Source organism: Choristoneura fumiferana, chromosome 6 (genome assembly GCF_025370935.1).
Source record: "Choristoneura fumiferana chromosome 6, NRCan_CFum_1, whole genome shotgun sequence".
NCBI classification, from domain to species: Eukaryota; Metazoa; Arthropoda; class Insecta; order Lepidoptera; family Tortricidae; genus Choristoneura; species Choristoneura fumiferana.
Genome location: NC_133477.1, coordinates 11,905,360 through 11,922,739, shown reverse-complemented (window position 1 = coordinate 11,922,739; position 17,380 = coordinate 11,905,360). Strand labels below are relative to the sequence as shown.

At 36.8% G+C, this 17,380-nt stretch overlaps 4 protein-coding genes across 9 annotated transcripts in view; 1 reads left to right on the top strand and 3 right to left on the bottom strand.

Annotated features, from left to right (window-relative positions):
- Positions 1 to 64: 64 nt before the first annotated feature.
- LOC141428641 (uncharacterized) lies at positions 65 to 1,559 on the bottom strand. Its single transcript, XM_074088646.1, has 3 exons — positions 1,282 to 1,559; positions 715 to 885; positions 65 to 275 (listed from the first exon to the last, which is right to left on the bottom strand). The coding sequence occupies exons 1-3, from the start codon at positions 1,414 to 1,416 to the stop codon at positions 66 to 68; spliced, it is 516 nt and encodes a 171-aa protein (XP_073944747.1). The 5' UTR covers positions 1,417 to 1,559; the 3' UTR covers position 65.
- Positions 1,560 to 2,148: 589 nt separating this feature from the next.
- Positions 2,149 to 6,049, bottom strand: LOC141429082 (uncharacterized). 4 transcript variants are annotated; one of them, XM_074089267.1, is made up of 4 exons: positions 5,931 to 6,049; positions 4,957 to 5,024; positions 4,188 to 4,342; positions 2,149 to 3,733 (listed from the first exon to the last, which is right to left on the bottom strand). In XM_074089267.1, the coding sequence occupies exons 2-4, from the start codon at positions 5,019 to 5,021 to the stop codon at positions 2,298 to 2,300; spliced, it is 1,656 nt and encodes a 551-aa protein (XP_073945368.1). In that variant the 5' UTR covers positions 5,022 to 5,024; positions 5,931 to 6,049; the 3' UTR covers positions 2,149 to 2,297. The 4 variants fall into 4 exon arrangements, with proteins under 4 accessions (XP_073945368.1, XP_073945369.1, XP_073945371.1 ...); XM_074089268.1 differs by having other exon boundaries at positions 5,935 to 6,049; XM_074089270.1 differs by having other exon boundaries at positions 4,188 to 4,357; positions 5,931 to 5,950.
- A 1,498-nt stretch (positions 6,050 to 7,547) lies between these two features.
- On the top strand, positions 7,548 to 11,291 carry LOC141429078 (uncharacterized). 3 transcript variants are annotated; one of them, XM_074089259.1, is made up of 4 exons: positions 7,548 to 7,697; positions 7,815 to 7,861; positions 9,017 to 9,194; positions 9,721 to 11,291. In XM_074089259.1, exons 2-4 carry the CDS (start codon positions 7,859 to 7,861, stop codon positions 11,190 to 11,192), a joined length of 1,653 nt encoding a protein of 550 aa, XP_073945360.1. In that variant the 5' UTR covers positions 7,548 to 7,697; positions 7,815 to 7,858; the 3' UTR covers positions 11,193 to 11,291. The 3 variants fall into 3 exon arrangements, with proteins under 3 accessions (XP_073945360.1, XP_073945363.1, XP_073945362.1); XM_074089262.1 differs by lacking the exon at positions 7,815 to 7,861 and having other exon boundaries at positions 7,554 to 7,635; positions 7,680 to 7,697; XM_074089261.1 differs by lacking the exons at positions 7,548 to 7,697; positions 7,815 to 7,861 and adding an exon at positions 8,372 to 8,522.
- Positions 11,292 to 11,373: 82 nt separating this feature from the next.
- The window catches only part of Mur89F (Mucin related 89F), a 47,067-nt gene continuing 41,060 nt past the window's right edge, over positions 11,374 to 17,380 (bottom strand). The window contains exons 4-5 of the mRNA XM_074089258.1: positions 12,061 to 17,178; positions 11,374 to 11,979 (exon numbers count right to left, since the gene is read on the bottom strand). Coding sequence (XP_073945359.1) covers positions 11,707 to 11,979; positions 12,061 to 17,178 — 5,391 coding nt within the window. The 3' untranslated portion in view covers positions 11,374 to 11,706. The remainder of the gene's footprint in view (positions 11,980 to 12,060; positions 17,179 to 17,380) is intronic.

The following is a 17,380-nucleotide window of genomic DNA, read 5'->3' as shown; positions in this document are numbered from 1 at the left end:
GGGAAATGACATATGTATATGGGTTAAATTATTATTTAATAAAAAATTGTGTAATAAGCATTTTTTCAAAGATCACAAATACACAAGGTCTGTCTAAATACACAAAATTCTTGAAGCCAGTTGAAGCTCATCAATGCGACGACGCAAGCGATATGTCCGAGGTTTAGTATCGAGTTCATGCTCGAAGGGGTCAGCATTGCTATGGCACTGAGTACTTTGGCCATGATAGCGAAAAACTGACCGACTAAATGAGGAAGAAAAAGAGCTGGATTGTCCTGAAATTGTTACGAGAATTAGTGTTTTTTTTTTCAACACTCGACTTTTCTTTCAATGGTTTAACCCTTTGAGCGCCAAAAACACCTAAAGGTGTCAGGGACCAAAGCGCTCGTAAGCAAAGTACATAATTGTTTCTAGTTCTTAAAAATACAAGTTTTCGAATTAGGAGACTATGTGCTAGATATTAGGTTTTAAAATGTCCTAACTCCCGCCCTTCACAAGTAAAACCGTTGGATTGAATATCTGCAAAAAATTGTATCATCCTCGTTACTCCTCACGAAAACACAGTTTACCCCTTTGAGGGAAATTACCAGGTTTGGAAGTTTTGGAACGAATGGGTCAGGCCTTAGCCCAAGCTTAATATGTGGCAGTTCTTAGCCACAGATGGCAACACCACTCGTCGCCACAAGTGGTCCAGATGCAGCAACTCTTACTTACCGTTATGCAACCGCCCAGAAGGCAAACATACTGCACAAGTCCCATCGACGTCGCTATTATTTTGAGGTCGTGCGCAAGCATTGCATTTTGATTTGGGTTCAAATAATTACAAGTACTATGAGTAAACACCGTCTGTCCTAAGTGTTTTCTGAGATGTTTAATATTCATATACTGAAAACAAACGTTAGTCTCGCATTGATGAAAGATTTGTTCTACCCAGATAACCAACTTAGTTACCACTTTACCAGGTGGAACATCGAAGAGACTTTGATAATGTAATTAATTGGTCACTTGTACTGACAATTTAGATTTCGAAAAATTAGGTACGACCACGAGCAATGTGATGTGGATTGTTAGGAACAATTGCGACTACAACGTACAACCTAATTAATTTAGAAAATAATTTGGCACCTACCAGTGCTGGGTATTTAAGATAATATGGGTAACAAGGCGAAGAAAGAAGAAAAATTTCACCTGGTTAAGTAGTTATCTGAGTTAGCAGTTATCAAGATGGAACAAAGGAAAGAAATATGAATTTGGAAATGATGTTTGTAGAAGAAATCTCACTAAGCCGACAGCACCGTAGAAAATTGTGAATGGTAAACTGATACGAAACACCATGTGCTGGCAGAAGAGCCTCGTGCGACTCAAATGAGGCTTAAGCAGGGGCTTTAGTATAATATTAAATGGTAATTTCATCATAAAACATAACCATTAGGCTGTGGTTGTGATGTTTTATTCACCATAGTATTTTATATGGGTATTTCTTTCTAAAAACCCGCATGAACTATAAAAACTTAATCAATATAACTAAAATATTTAAAACTTGACTACTGGTTCGCCACTGGCTGTCGTGTGAGTTGACAATATTGACATATTGACACTGACGAATTAAGTAAAGAGCATGAGAGCAAGGTAAAGCGACTGGAAGACGGTCAAACGATATGGACAAGGTATGGACATGGACTAATTTAATCCTGCAGGTTTGAGATAAGGAAAAAAACGTTATACTAATAATATTATGAAACTATATATTTTAATATTTCCTGTCAATCATTCAAAGGTTAACTGGAAGAGATCCCTTTAAGGGATAAGTTCGCCTTTGTACATCTTATTATCCTGTGTTATGTTATTTTCATGTGTGTTATGTACAATAAAGAGTTTTACAATACAATACAATACAATAATATTAGAAGTACTTAACTAGTTAATGAGTAGTTCTGTAAAATTTACTTGAGAATACATAGAATGTAGCATTAAATGGCGTTCCAACACTGATGTATTAAACTGCGTTCCAATCTATATATCGACAGATGCCACGAGCTCTTATACCGTGTGACAGAAAAAGTGGTGACTGTCTAAAAAAATACCATTTTTTTTTCTGCTCCGGCTGGACCCTTTTATCTAAGCAATAATACTACTTATTGTGGTAAATTTAAGTCTTTAATTTATTAACTAACACAAAAAAAATAGAAATCTCACATTGACAGAAAATTAATAACATACACAAGAATACTAGTAATTAAAACAATTAATAATAATAATAACAAAGACAAAGAAAAACATTTTCAAACAAAATCAATTCAAATCAAGTAAACGTTGCAATAGGTTTCATATCTGTACACTCCTGTGCATTGAGTGTAAAGAGTATCTTGAATTACCAATTCAGGGCGTAATCTACTGAAGGAAGCAGTCAGCAGCATTCCCAAAAACGGGTGCATTTTCTCGGAAGCCGCAACAAATATACCATCAGAATGTAATGCAAGGCGAGCCTCAGTCTTTGTTTTATTAACGTGATCAGTCCCGTTAGAAGCATACTTGGTATTAGAGACCGCGGGAGGTAGCTTAAGAGGCCCCAAATTATCAGTCATTAGTGCAAGATCATAAACAAGAACTATCTGATGATTCTCAGAGTCAGTTGTATCAGATTGATTCATCCCAGTCGTAAAATCATTCTTAAATGGTTCCTGTATAACATTAACACTTAGGTCTGTGCCTTCCTGAGTAGCGGTATGTTTCTGCAATTCCAGGGTAGAAATCATTTTGTCAGTTTTAACTTGTCCAGAGGTTGATATATTTAATTCCAAATTAGTGGTTTCCTTATAATTTTCAGTGCCATTGAGTTTCAAATCAGACGCGGAACTTTGGGAACTTTGATCAGTGCTCTGTTTTCTAGTAGTAATTTCGATATCATCGTCTTTACTTAATTGTCTTTTAGCTCTATGAGTTCTTATCACTGGTATATTCACTGGTAAAGGCTCCGTGGCTGCTGGAGCCGTAGGAATAGAGAAAATTTTGTTAAACATCTTTATAGTCTCATTGAATATCTGGTTACTAAAGTTAATCAAACAATTTTCTTCCTCTTTGTCTATAGCACTAAGTAATGTATTATAGTCAGTCTCTACAAGACCATTGTTATGATTCTTCAGGATTTCGTTAATGCGTCGGTCAAAGTGCAGTTTATTGCCGAAGTGGTTATTAAATGCCGCTAAGTCCATCCCAATGCCGCCATTTTGCCAGACAGTAAAAATTCTAGCATAAAATGATAAATATGACAGCGGCATAGTTCTCCACTTGTATCTCAATGGCGTCATTGCCATGTATTTGCTTAAACAACCAATTGTGATGTTTATATTAGGATGCTTCTTTCCGAACTCCAGCAAGTCTTGTTTGTTACTTTCGTCAAAAGCATCTCGGCTCGAATAACCCATCCATCCATTATAACATCTCATGTTCCTCGGTTCTATGCTTCTTATGGAATCGTCGACCAGAAAAATAATATTGATGCGCATGGATCGATATTCGTCAGCCATAGTTGAGAGGAATTGTGTATAGAAAACAAACGGCAAATAACCTCCTCTTGGAATGATGTGATGGCAGAAAATGTCACCCGACAGTTTAGATAAATTGTTTCTGATCAAAAGTGGCGGTCTTTTGTACCCATTGGTGCCTAACACGAAGCATATCAGGAACGCAGATCCCAGCAAACTAAGTGTCATCCAATAAGCAGTCATAACCTCTGTAAACAAATAAAACAAATACTGTAATCAATGCAATATTGAGTGATGCTTCCTATGAAAATTATGAAAGAATAACAAAATCGCCTAAAAACCTTCAGATAGGAAATCTAAATATTCCATTACTCAATTCATTAAGAGATTTACCTACAGAACCCTCGGTGCGCGAGTCCGACTCACACTTGGCCACTTTTTACATTATTACTTAAGAATACTTTAGGGTGAAGCAACGAGTGTAATTTTTTGAGTTGTGAGTCATGTAATCTTGGATTCATGGAAAAGTCCTTTTTGTGTAGGTACAGCTTTACTAATTTTTATCCAATGTCGATGATTCCGCCCTGTGGAACCAAGTGGACTTTCGTTTAAAACCGAATTCAGCAGAAATGACTCAACCAAAATACACTCACAACTTAAAAATCACTCTCGTCTGTGTCCACTTTTAGGTAACCAACGAACCTGGCCATCGGTCAAGCAGTATCTTTTTGATCTCACGGCAGACCGTAGGAGAGGATGGCTGGTGCGTAGCAACATCACCAGCGCCGGTATCCACCTTTAACAGTGGATGCTGCTCACCGCTCCTCAACTCCGAAGGACGCTCCATCCTCGATACGCTGCAATATTAAAAGCTAGGGGGATGGTATTGGTATAGGGCGTGCCAAAGCCGACTACAGCCTAGTTACTTTTCAATGTTTATCGGAATTATTACGTTTCTTTAATGGAGCTATTGCCATGCAATTTATTGTTCAAGAATGTTTAATAACGTATTTATCTATATTTATTCCTAAGTATAACTATCTGCTGCTTAATACCCATAGTAAGCTTTGCTTAGTTTGGGACTAGGTCAATTGGAGTTTATTGACCCACCATATTTATTTATTTATTTAATTTAAAAAGTACCTACAGACAACACAAAAGCTAGTATTTTTTTACACAAATACTTATTTAAATTTCTATTAGGTAGCTGTTGGCCACGACTCCGTTCGCGTAGAACTATGCAATTTTCCGGGATGAAACTATCCAATGTACTTCCCCGGGATAAACTATCTGTATAACGAATTTCATCTAAATGGGTTCAGCGGTTTAGACGTGAAGAGGTAACAAACAAACAGACATACCTACAAACTTTCACATTTATAATATTAGAGGGATTTGCTATTCTAACCCGGGATGTTTGCTATGTAGGCGACAAAGGCTAGCTCTCCTAGGTATTGGGTACGACACAAACCTTGTGATCGAAGCGTTCCTCGGGTTTTCAACTCCCACGTGACATTTGCACTCGCACTTCGACATCAACTTAAACAAAAACATATTATTAACATATTATTAGCGATAGAGCCGTCGTGGCCTAGTGGTTTGACCTATAGCATCTCAAGGATCATGAGTTTTCCCGTGAGTTTTTCGAAATTCATGACGTGCTGACTTACGTTTGAAATTTACCTCCAGCGTGAAATTAACAAGGAAGGAAAATATCGTGAGAAAACCTGCACAAACCTGCGAAGCGCATTAATGGTGTATGCAAAGTTCCCGAACACATTGGGCCCGCGTGGCAACAACGGCCCAAGACCTCTCATTCTGAGAGGAGGGCTCTGCCCAGCATTTGGAAGTACGTAGGCTGGGAACCGACGTGGTAGACCCAGGATGTAACGACGGGACGACCCAGACATATCCTATAAGGAATGGCCGGACAACTCAAAACCGTAATCATTTTATAAACAGATTACACCCATCCATTGGAATTTTGCAAAATCCGTCCTTAAAGAATCCTTTCCCACAGCTTAGCGCGTGCGCCCAGTTCTGTGGGAACGGATTTTTTACTAAATCTTACAAAATCATTGGTCTGTTCACATACAGTACCTACTTGGCATCCTGTTTTTTGCGGTAGGTACAGCAATGACATATTAAGTATACAAATACAATGACTCTTTATTGTACACCATAAATAGTAAGCGATACAGAAACACTCGTATGCTCGTAGATGTAAACGAGAAATCTGATGTGACAGACGTGAACACTTTACGATATTGTATGGTACAAGCAAGCGGAGCGTTGATGATTCTGTCAGTTAGCTTTCTAACATAAACTTAAATTGAAAAGGAATAATTAGGTTACCCACATCAATATTACAAGTAAAAGTTTAGTTAACTTTTAAGTTACTTTTATAAAATGTATTTATGCATAAGGTACAAAATTTGAACTCACTAACGGTTTGGTGTATGTAGAAAAGCTTCCTTTTAAGTTCAATTAATTTCTTTTAATTTAATTCTTTCGTGAACGTGAGACGCTATGACAACTGATTTTTTTGAAGTTTGTTCTAATTTCAAAATAATGACACCAAGCATGTTTTTTTTCCAGCCTTTAATTTTAACTAAATGTTTCTTGCAAAGTTACCATATCTCATAAGCTGGGCTGCGCGCCACCAAAAAAATATTTATTTATTATCAAGCTTATAATTATGTATGATAATTATCAAAATAATAGATGCAATGAGGGCTATCGTTTTTTGTCTCACTAGATGGCGCACTGTTGCGTGAGGTTTTTAAGTATGGCTTTCAAAGTCTGTTATTACGGGCGTGAAAACAAAGTTTAGATTAAAATCATATTTAATACACCTTAAAACCGTACCATAAAAATATCGAGCATTCGAGCATGCCACAGTAAGTCCCCGTTTTGTTCGAAAAAAAGGGAGGACACTGAAAAGTGTCTCAAAACACAGACATTCATTGCCCCGGAATTCCAGATATTGCAAAATATTCACAAAATTATTCTAATTATAAATAAACCCGCGTAGCTCACCCAAAAACTATGAGATTTGACATTTCGGAGACCTCACGCTACACTAGCGCCTCTAGTGGCGAATTCATACGCGATAGCCCTCATACTTACGTGACTTACACACATATTATCTAGTAAGTACCTATAGACGATTCACCAATTAAGGATCTCAACTGAAGTAGAGGAGTTATAAAATTTAATTCTTCTGAATAGGTAATGAAAGTCCTTATTTTTCCCTTATTACATATAAGAAGATTTGTGGTACAGTTAGATGATTTATTAACTCGTTAGATATTTTTAGCACACTGCTGGGCAAAGACCTTTACCTCTTTAGTTCCACATCTCCCTCATCATCTGCCAGAAGACGTTATTATTTTTTTATTTGACTGGATGGAAAACGAGCAAGTAAGTCTCCTGATTGCTGGTTGCTGGATAAAGGCCTCCCCTTTACAAAGGCCTCCCCCTCATCACATGTCTCTATCCAGGACTTAACCGCATCCAGCTTATCTCGCCATCTCCGCCTCAGCTTGTCTTGCTATTGGTGAACGTTGTTAGCGTTCCGTCCTCAAAAGGAAAAAAAACGGAACCTTTAGCAACACTCGGTTGTCAAGACGTTTTTTCTCAGGAACGCGTAGAGGTATCGAAATGAGGCATTGAAATGAATACCGAGTACCTATTTCATTGAAGCTGTGAAGAAAAAAACAAAATCTCACACGGCGTATATTTTGCTTTGGAGCAGGGCTTTGCTAACATTTGCTTCTTAGATAGGTACCTAGAAATTCGAACGAAATTCTTAATGCGGGAGTCCAGCTCGCACTAGGCCAATTCTTCCACTATATAAATGTAGGCCGTCTCATACTTACACAGCTCTATATAACATTGTTATACAAAAACCTCTAAAGAACACCTTGACATCACTTTCATGCTGGCTCAGTACTATGCACTACAAAACAGTGCGTCAATACGTGAGACGAATGCATTGTTGAATAAACAGAAATTATCGCTGAAATTAAAACGTGCTGTTTGAATAAATTGACTTACTTGCGTTTACTAACAGACGGTACTCATTCAAGTGTGGTCCCTCAAGGTTCACAGGTGAAACAGTTTAGTGGATCGTGATTTGTTCAAATTGATCGTTAAGTGCTACAGTAGGCTACGGTTTGTGAATGAAACTTGCGTAGGTACCTACTCGAGGTTAGTTCATTCATTCGATATTTCCCCACAGGTGCTCCCTTGTCTTTTTATCCTGAAGGGGACCTTACTAATGTAGGTAGGTACCTAACTAAAGATTAAACTTTTGGTTCATTCTAGCCTGATGCGGGAATCAAGCACCTTCTTGTTGATTAATCCCGTATATGGTACGTAATATTCTTAAATGTTCATCAATCTTATCTTGATCTATTTTTTATCTGTTCAGTCCCTTTGTCAAAATTACTTATTTAGCCTTTGCCAGACTAATATGAAAGATGCCTAAATTTTGTTATAACAACCAAGTTTTTTCATGAGCGGGTTAGTAAGAAGATAGGTAGGTATAGTGATTACCAAAATGAAAGCGCACACAGTTTATCACTAGCTAGGAGAATAATAAAGTAAGTAGATTTAAAGCTTTTGTTTAATGATCGCTTCATTTTAATGGGTAAATTAATAACTTAATTAGCACCAATCAACGTCTTCCTGGTTAAAGCAATATGTTTTTGACCTTTGTGTTTAAAATTCATCAAAAAATGTCGTTTTCTCGTATTTATTTCATTTCTTAGTAGTAGAGGCTTTTGATTAATCGTTCCTATATGTTTCATAATATGTATTTATTTCCCTAACTTTTTACTAATTTAATTGGATTAAACTTCTTGGTTATTTATCGCGTGTGGGTAAATTGTGACAGCAAAATTCCTGTGACGTATCAGTAAATGACATTTAATTTAAGTGGCGAATTGAAATAGGCATTGCAAATTGATAAATATTATCGGATTTATTTAACAAAACATCGCGTTATTTACAAAGGATTTCGACAAATAGAGGGTAAATATATTTCTTACAAATATTCACTGTTTTTCTCGAATAAATGTAAGACAAGCGGATAAAGGATGCTAAAGAAGTGAAATGACATTACTTCATTTCCTAAACTTTTATCAACATTTTGATTGGTCTCCCTGGTTTAAGGGTTCAACGACTACATGCTAGTCCAAGTTTTGCTCTAAACGGTTAATTAAGCCCACACCCTGCCTGTGTAGAATAAAGATCTCTTAATTTTCGAGGCCAGTTTGCCAGGTGGCTCAGTCTTTTTATTAGCTTCATCCACAGCGCTGAAGCTTCTTTTATCTCCTTACCAAGACAAAAAAACAATTTTTGTTTAATGAAAATAAAGCATTTTATGAAATTTCAAGAGTCTAGGCTCTTAACATTATTACTTGAATTATATACCTATTGCAACGCATTATCATTCGAATCGGCTTTTTGTTGACCTTTCGGGCCCCCTTTGGGTTCATTTCTAACACTTTTTATTCGTCCCTTAGAGACGCCAATGGCTAGTGATGAGTGACTCGTGTTGTAAAGAGCACCGTCCGCTTTTATGCGAAGAAACTGACGAAGAAAGTCACCAGTTCGTTCCAAACCAAAGACGTCATATGGGCCAGAGAAGCAGAGTGAAGAACAATATAAAGGGAGCTGCAGCGATTATCAAGAACTGGCCAGGTAAGAAAGTTTAAGTGTGTTAATCACGCACACGTGATTAAGGATAAAAGGAGCAAAAAGACGACTGATTGGTAGAAGAATAAAATGTTTTAATCTTAGTTTAGCTAAGTAATTCTGGATGCCATTAATAATCATTTCATGAATTAATAAATGTCTGTTAGTATCCTCGACTTTTAAACAAAACTAGAGTTTTCCCGCGGCTTCGCACGCGTAAATTATTCGATCTGGTAGTCATAATTAAAATTCCGGGATTTTACGAAATTCCCCTGGGATTTCCCAAAATTTATATCATGGTTTTCATTGAGGTTGCGTTAAGAACCAGATTTTATCCCTATCCGTGAGAATATCGGGATAAAAAGTATTATATATTTTAATCCAGGCTATAAATTAACTATTTGCCCAATTTCATTCAAATCCGTCCAGCCGTTTCAGCGTGAAGAACACACTCACTCACACACACACACAAACACTCGCATTTATAATATTATAGTAGGATTTAATACAAATTTGTTTTGTGGTGTTTCAGATCACTGGTCATCTTCAGTTACGTATTGGTGGATAGGTCTCGGTATGCTTGCATTGACGACTTTCATAATTTACAACAGCGTATTGTCTTACGCTTTGCTGAATACAGTCGATTCAAAACCAACGTCACGACAACCTACTGTCGATATGATGGACCCATTCCAAAAACGGTACTTACCAGATATTTTCATGCACGTTTTCGTCAATAATGACAAAGAGGCAAATTTAGATAAATTGTTGCCATACGTAGAAATTATTGCTAATGATTATCTACACTATAAATTTAACCTGGTAGTGCTGTTCAATGATACAAAACAAGACAAGCAAAATTGTCAAGCTGAAATAAACAATGATGATGCACTTAATTCCCTTTGGACAGTAAATGCCATTCACGAACTAGATTTAACTCCTAGCAAAAAAAAAACAAATGTCGACATACAGTACAACAATTTATCCACTTACTTGAACTCTTCTCCGTTGCGAAAATATTGGAAACGATTACCTCACCAGTTTATAGAATTTTTAGTACGAGCTGTGTCCATTTGGGACAAAGGTGGTGTAGTATTTAATCCAATAATACTAACTCCAAAATCACCGCATGCCACTTACATAGAAAAGCTGCAAAATATTTTGCTCAATTTCCAAGAGACATCAAAGTTGACCGTTGCTAAGCATATTGAACAAAACGCTCAGAAGAGTGAACATAAGAAAAACAGAAATGGTCATCATGTTGCGCCAAATCATGAACATAGAAATAAAAAAAAAGTAAATAATATTCGTGATATTATAGATGCATTAGAAACTGACACGGGTTTAGAAAGTCAATCACTCAGTGAAGCAGAAAATAGACAAGATGATACAAAAATAGAAATAAAAGCTTCACTTAGTGAATTAAATGCCTTAAGTGATGGTGCAAATTTAACAACTGGTTATCAGAATCATTTGGAAAATAGTAAGTTATCCAAATCAACAGCTGTTGACACTGATAATAATTTATCACAAATGAATGAAACATCACATTTATTACCTTCCTTTATCGATTTCTTGTTTCGCGAAGGATCTAAAATAGCGCTGCAACAAAGAGATTCTAGAAACTTTACCAATAAGGGGCATGTTACAAAACGAAGTTCAACAACCGTTCCGAATGAATCACACAAGAAAGGAGAAGAGAATGATAAGATAATTCAACCCATGATTATTCCAGCGCCAACAGTTTTTGACAAGTTCGCAGCAGAGGAAGTGGAAAATAATGTGCCGACGCAGTACGAAGGTGAAGATAAGTTAACTATTGATCTTAAGGGCAATTTAATGGCTACAAAAATCCCTTGTCATGCGTTTTTAGGATCTGTGTTTAGTAATGTAAAACATTATACAGAAGAGGAATCACTCAAAGATTTTATTATCTCCGAACTATCACAATTTTGTAAAGGACTATTGTCTACGTGCAAAGGCGTAGAGGTGATTTTACTGTGATTATTATTATTTTTTCAATTATTTATTGTTTTTAGTTATAATTATTACTTCGTTTCTATTTTTGTAAATTGAGCCGTTACTATTAATACTATTAATAAAAGTCATTGCCACTTATAAAATAATAATTTATTTTCTTAAAAAAAGTCGTGCTCAAAATGTTGTTTATTTTTACGCACATTTTGATCACAAGTTTAATCTTGACTTAAAATTATGGCAGCAAAGTTTATTGTCATTAGTTTTATACAAAAGTTTAATTTCATTATAATTAGACTAGACACGTTAATTTAATTTAACAAACTTTGTTTTCTGTAGAGACAAAATCATAAGTAATAATGCAAAGAAATCATACTAAGCTATACAATAGCAATAGATTATACTAAAAATATGTACACCACTAAGCTAAAAATACCTATTATTAAAAATATTGCACAAATGCAAATGTAGAAAGATCAAGTTCTGTTTGTATGAGTATGGTCATTATCTTTCTGTGCTAGGTAGGTAGTCCAATATTTCATTATTTAGGGGCAACATTCTTTCTTTCTATTGGAATTTGCCAACGGTCTCTCCAGTCGTTTGCGCTAAGCTTGCAATCTCTTACATTAGAATTCTTTTCACACCTTTTGCTAATAGACCAGTAGACATAACCTTCGGGACATTGATAAACGAAACCTCTTAATTTGCCAGATTTGGTTTTGTCACATTTCAGGAAAGCAGGTGAGCACTCGCTTTTCTCGAATGGGAAATTACCAGTAGTGTGGCAGGCGTGCCGTTCTTTGGTAACCTCAATCTGAAACAAATAAAAATATGGCTAAGCATTGGATCATTATATGGCAACAACATATTGCATTTCAAGGCGGTGGATACTTACAGGTTCCTTCATATTTCCTCCCAAACGCTTAACTCTGCGCCTTTCAGCTATTTGGCCATTACATTTTTTATCAGCTTTGTCTTCTTCGACACATTGTGTTTTACTCTCATCGTAAATGGTGTTATTAGGACATTTAAATACAGCTATGTTCAGATCGTGGCTGTCGTCTTCAGTACATTGGTAAAACATATTGCAGTACTTTGGATGTCGTCTGAATGAAGTTGGGCATACATAAAGATTTTGATCATCATCAGTTTCAGGGCATTCTTTAGAGTCGGTAGAACTAGCGTCAGTAGTTGATTCTTGAGTACTCTCAGTGGTAGAACTATCAGTGTTTCCCTCAGTAGTAGATGAACTAGGTTGTTCTGACGTTGACGATTCTGTTGCTTCAGATGATTGCTCCGTTGTGCTTGATTCCTGTGTCGTCGTTCCTTCAGTCACTTGTTCGGTAGTGCTTGATTGTTCAGTCGTAGTTTGCTCAGAAGTAGTTGATTGTTGTGTAGTAGTGTCATCAATAGAACTGGATTGTTCTGTGGTACTAGGTTGTTCAGTAGTACTTTCTTCTGCCGTACTAGATTGTTCCGTAGTGCTTTGTTCTGTTGTATTAGATTGTGCAGTAGTACTTTGTTCTGTCGTACTAGATTGTTCCGTAGTACTTTGTTCTGTCGTATTAGATTGCTCTGTAGTACTTTGTTCTGTGGTAGCAGATTGTGTTGTAGTGCTTTGCTCTGTAGTACTCGATTGTTCAGTAGTACTACTTGACTGTTGAGTAGTGCTTTGTTCAGTAGTACTTGAGGATTGAGTTGTACCTTCTTCTGCGGTCGTTGTCTGTTGAGTACTAGTTTGTTCACTGGTAGATTCAGTTGTAGTTTGTTCACTTGTGGTTGATTCAGTAGTAGTAGTTGATGTCGTAGTAGTAGTAGAAGTCGAAGACAGCTCTGTTGTTGATGATTCTGCTATAGTTGAAGTAATATATTGAGTTGTTTGTTCACTTGTAGAATACATTTCCGTCGTTGTTTCTTCAGTGTTTGTTGATTCCTGAGTAGTTGATTGATCTTCTGTAGACTTTTGGGTTGTAGTAGAAGTAGTAGTTGTTGTAGTTGATTCATTGGATGTATTTTGAGCTTGAGTTTGCGCGCCAGAGCAGTCACGTGGTGGATACACAGAATCTTCGTGGTTACATGTTTCTACTGCTGGATCCCAAATTGTACCCTCTCCGCAGTCAAAATGATAAACGGAAAATCTTTCACCATTATTATCCCAATCCACACACCTATAGAATTTTTTACAGTCATTTGGATCAGCGTAAAATCCAGCTTTGGAACAGTTAACGTTTTGGTTTTGTGGTTTTTGTGTGGAACCTTGAGAACAATCTGATGAACTCTGACTTTCAGTTGTTGAAGCTGACGACGCTGATGACGATTCAGAACTCACTGTAGAACTAGAAGTTGCAGATGATGTACCACTTGGAATTTCAGTCGTTGTTGAAGTTTTATTACCGGTACAAGATGGATTTTGTACATCCTGTGGATGATTGCAGGCCGTTATGTCTTGATCCCAAATTGTACCTTCACCACAAGTGAAATCGTATTTTGTTAGACCACCGTTACCATTATCTACACATCTGTAAAATTTATTACAGTCACTACTATCCCCGAAATATCCTTCTTGTTCACATTTGTTATTTGGTTGTTTATTTTCACTAGGCTCTTTTGTAGTTGATGTTTTAGTGGTACTGGGTGCTTCTGTTGATTTAGAAGGTTTATCATCAGCCATAGGTGATTCTGACTGATTTTGTTCTTGTGAACTTTGACAGTTTTTGACCTCATTTACGTGATTACAAGTTTGAATATCTGAATCCCACGCTGTGCCTTCCCCGCATGTAAAATCGTATCTTGTGAACCCGCCTTCACCATTATCGACACAACGATAGAATTTCCTACAATCATTTTTATTAGGATAAAATCCTTCAGACTCACAGTTCTCTGACTGTGTTGAGCTATCAGAAATGTCCGATGATATTTCGTCATTATCCTTTTCAGGAGTCGTGGAACGAACTGTTGTAGAAGATGTCATCATAGTCTGTTCCTCTTGATTGGTTTGTGGACCCACCGTTGTTGCAATCGTTTGAGCACCACAATTTGAAATGTTATTATCATGATCACAAGCCTGTATTTCTTGCACCCAGACCGTTCCATCTCCACAAGTGAAGTCATATTTAGTATAGCCTCCTTTTCCGTCGTCAACACATCTATAAAATTTCTTACAATCCTTTGAATTACCGAAAAAGCCTTCAGAGTCACATTTATTACTTGAACTGCTTTGCTCTTGTGACACTGACTCCGTTATAGTGCTTGATGTAGTTGCTTGAGATGTTGTTGTTTCTATATACTCATCATTTGTAGGCATTGGTTGCTTTTGTGTCGTTTCTATGTTATTACCTTGTGAGTTACAAACATTCTTAACTGATTTAACATGATTGCAGGCATTAATCTCTGAATCCCACATTGTACCTTCTCCGCATGTGAAATCATATTTTGTGTAACCACCATTCTGATTGTCAACACATCTGTAAAATTTTTTGCAGTCTTTAGTATCTCCGAAGAAACCTTCCATGGAACAAGAGCCATCATTACTTGCTGTAGCGTCTGTAGAAGGTTTTGTAGAGGAGGTATTATCTTCTTTACTATTTTCGTCTTCATTTGTGTCAATACTTGTAGTCGATTGTGAAGACGAGGAACTTAGTGTTGATGTTTCGCTTTGAATTTGTTGTGTTGAAGGTTTACTATATTTGCAATTCTTATCAGGTGATGGATGATTACACGATTCAATGCTTTGATCCCAAATGGTGCCTTCTCCGCAAGAAAAACTGTATTGAATGTATCCTCCTTTACCATCATCAACACATCGATAAAACTTTTTGCAGTCATCTTTATCGCCCATAAATCCATTAGATTGGCATTTATTATCATCTGAAGATGTTTCAGTCGAATTGGGTAATGAAGAAGTACTTGAGATTGTAGGGGATGCAGTTGATTTTACTGGTTTCTCAGTATTATAGTCACTAGATGAAGGATATCCACTGTCAATCTCTTCATCCTGCATAGCACTGCTTGATGATATTGTTGATTCTTCTATGGTATCTTTATTTGGCGTGCCTGTGCCACATCCCTCTACTGCCCAGGCATGATTACATGCTTCCAATTTAGCATCCCATACTGTGCCTTCGCCGCATGAGAATTCATATCGAGTAAAGGCTCCATTGCCATTATCTACACATCTATAAAACTTTTTGCAATCATTTTTGTCTCCCATAAACCCGCTAGCAGTGCATTTATTGTCTTGATCTAAATGTGTTATTTCTGGTTTCTTTGATGTATTTGTTATTTGCGAAGATTCAGTTTGAGGCTTGCCATAACCACCATCGTTGTCATCTTCAGCTGGCTCTGTTGTTGTTTGTATAAGATTTACGGTAGTCATTGAAACTGAATCACTTGTTGCGGGTTTGTTAGTTACGCTAGCTCCTGAGACACTACCGCAATTTTTAACAGCCCACTCGTGATTGCATGCTTCTATCTCAGAATCCCACACCGTACCCTCCCCGCACTTGTATTCATATTTTGTGAAACCCTTACCGTTATCAACACATCTGTAGAATTTCTTACAATCCTTTGAGTCACCAATAAATCCACTCGAACTACAAACGCTCCCATCACTATGGGTCTCAGAAGTTGTGCTTGAAACTTTGGGTGTTGTACTTGATTCAGTAGTTGTTAACGGCTTATTTGGTTTCATTGTGGTTGAAGTCTGATGTTCATTTTGTCCTCCATATCCGACATCTTCATCTTCCGTGATTGTAGTTTTCGTTGTACTTGAGTACTGCGGTTTATGCGGTGTTGTAGGTTTAGTATCTTGACTTATTGTTTCAGAAGGGTTTTTATTTTTACAATCCTTTACAGCCCATTCATGATTACATGCTTCTGCGTTTGGATCCCATACTGTGCCATCTCCACAAGAAAACTCATATTTAATGTAACTGCCTCTCCCATTGTCAACACACCTATAAAATTTCTTGCAATCATTTGAGTCTCCTATAAAGCCACTTTCAGTACACTCATTGTTGTTACTATCAGGCTTCTGAGTATTGGGCCTGTGAGTCTCACTACTTTCAGGCAAAACACTAGTCCGACTTGTAGTTGTTTCTTGTATTTGAACCTGACTTTGACTAGATTCTTTTGTATGATCTATCTGTAATTGAGTTTGAAATCCATTATCACCATGGTTAATCTGTGTCTGTGATTGACTTACAGCTGACCCATGTGATATTTGTGTTTGGTTTTGTTTTAAATTTGAGTTTGGCTTTTCATTTAAGCGGTTTCCATAGTTTATTTGAGTTTGATTCTGTATTACCGGTCCTTTACTAATTTGAGTTTGAACTTGATTCACTTTAGCCCCATAGCTTATTTGAATTTGTGATTGGACAGTCTTATCCATTGTTACTTCATTTTCTTCCATGGTTATGGTAGTAGACTTATTAATTTCACCATCAGAAGTAGCCCGGCCGCATCTTCGTTTTTTAACTGCCCAAGCATGATTACACGCTTGTATTTCGTCATCCCAAATGGTCAATTCACTACAGGAAAACTCATATCTAATGTATCCACCTCGTCCATTTCCAACGCATCTATAAAATGTTCGACAGTTTTCAGTATCACCCATAAATCCATCAGAAATGCACTGTTCACCGGTTTGCGATGTAGGGTGATGTGTATTAGGAGATTTTGTCACTCTCGGGGTCTGATTATTAGTTGTGGTTATCCAAGGATCAAAAGTAGACACACTTGGTGATTGAGAACTCTTATAATCGCTTGACGTATACCAGGGATTGGTCGTCGAAGAAACAGATACTTCCCGCTTAATTGTGGTTTTATCCGTGTACAATGGACGCTTTGTACTGATTAGAGCAGGTACTTCTTGATGAGATACATCTATTTCGTTTTCGTTGACTGATTCAGTAGAAGGAGCAGCAAAACCGCCACAATTCAAGCGTCTTGTGCTTTTCGGATGATTACAGATTTCTTTGTCAGGGTCATATATTGTTCCTGGGCCGCATACATACTACAAATTAAAGGAATCATTAATTACATAAAAATGGAGATTCTTAATAAAATGATATTTTACCTACAATACAATATATTATACTTCGAAAGTGAAGGTTTTTAACTAAGCATGTTTGAGAGGAGCGCCAAATTTTAAATGAATTATGTACATTAATGGATTAATATTATGTAATAAAAATGCATCAATTTACAATTCAAAC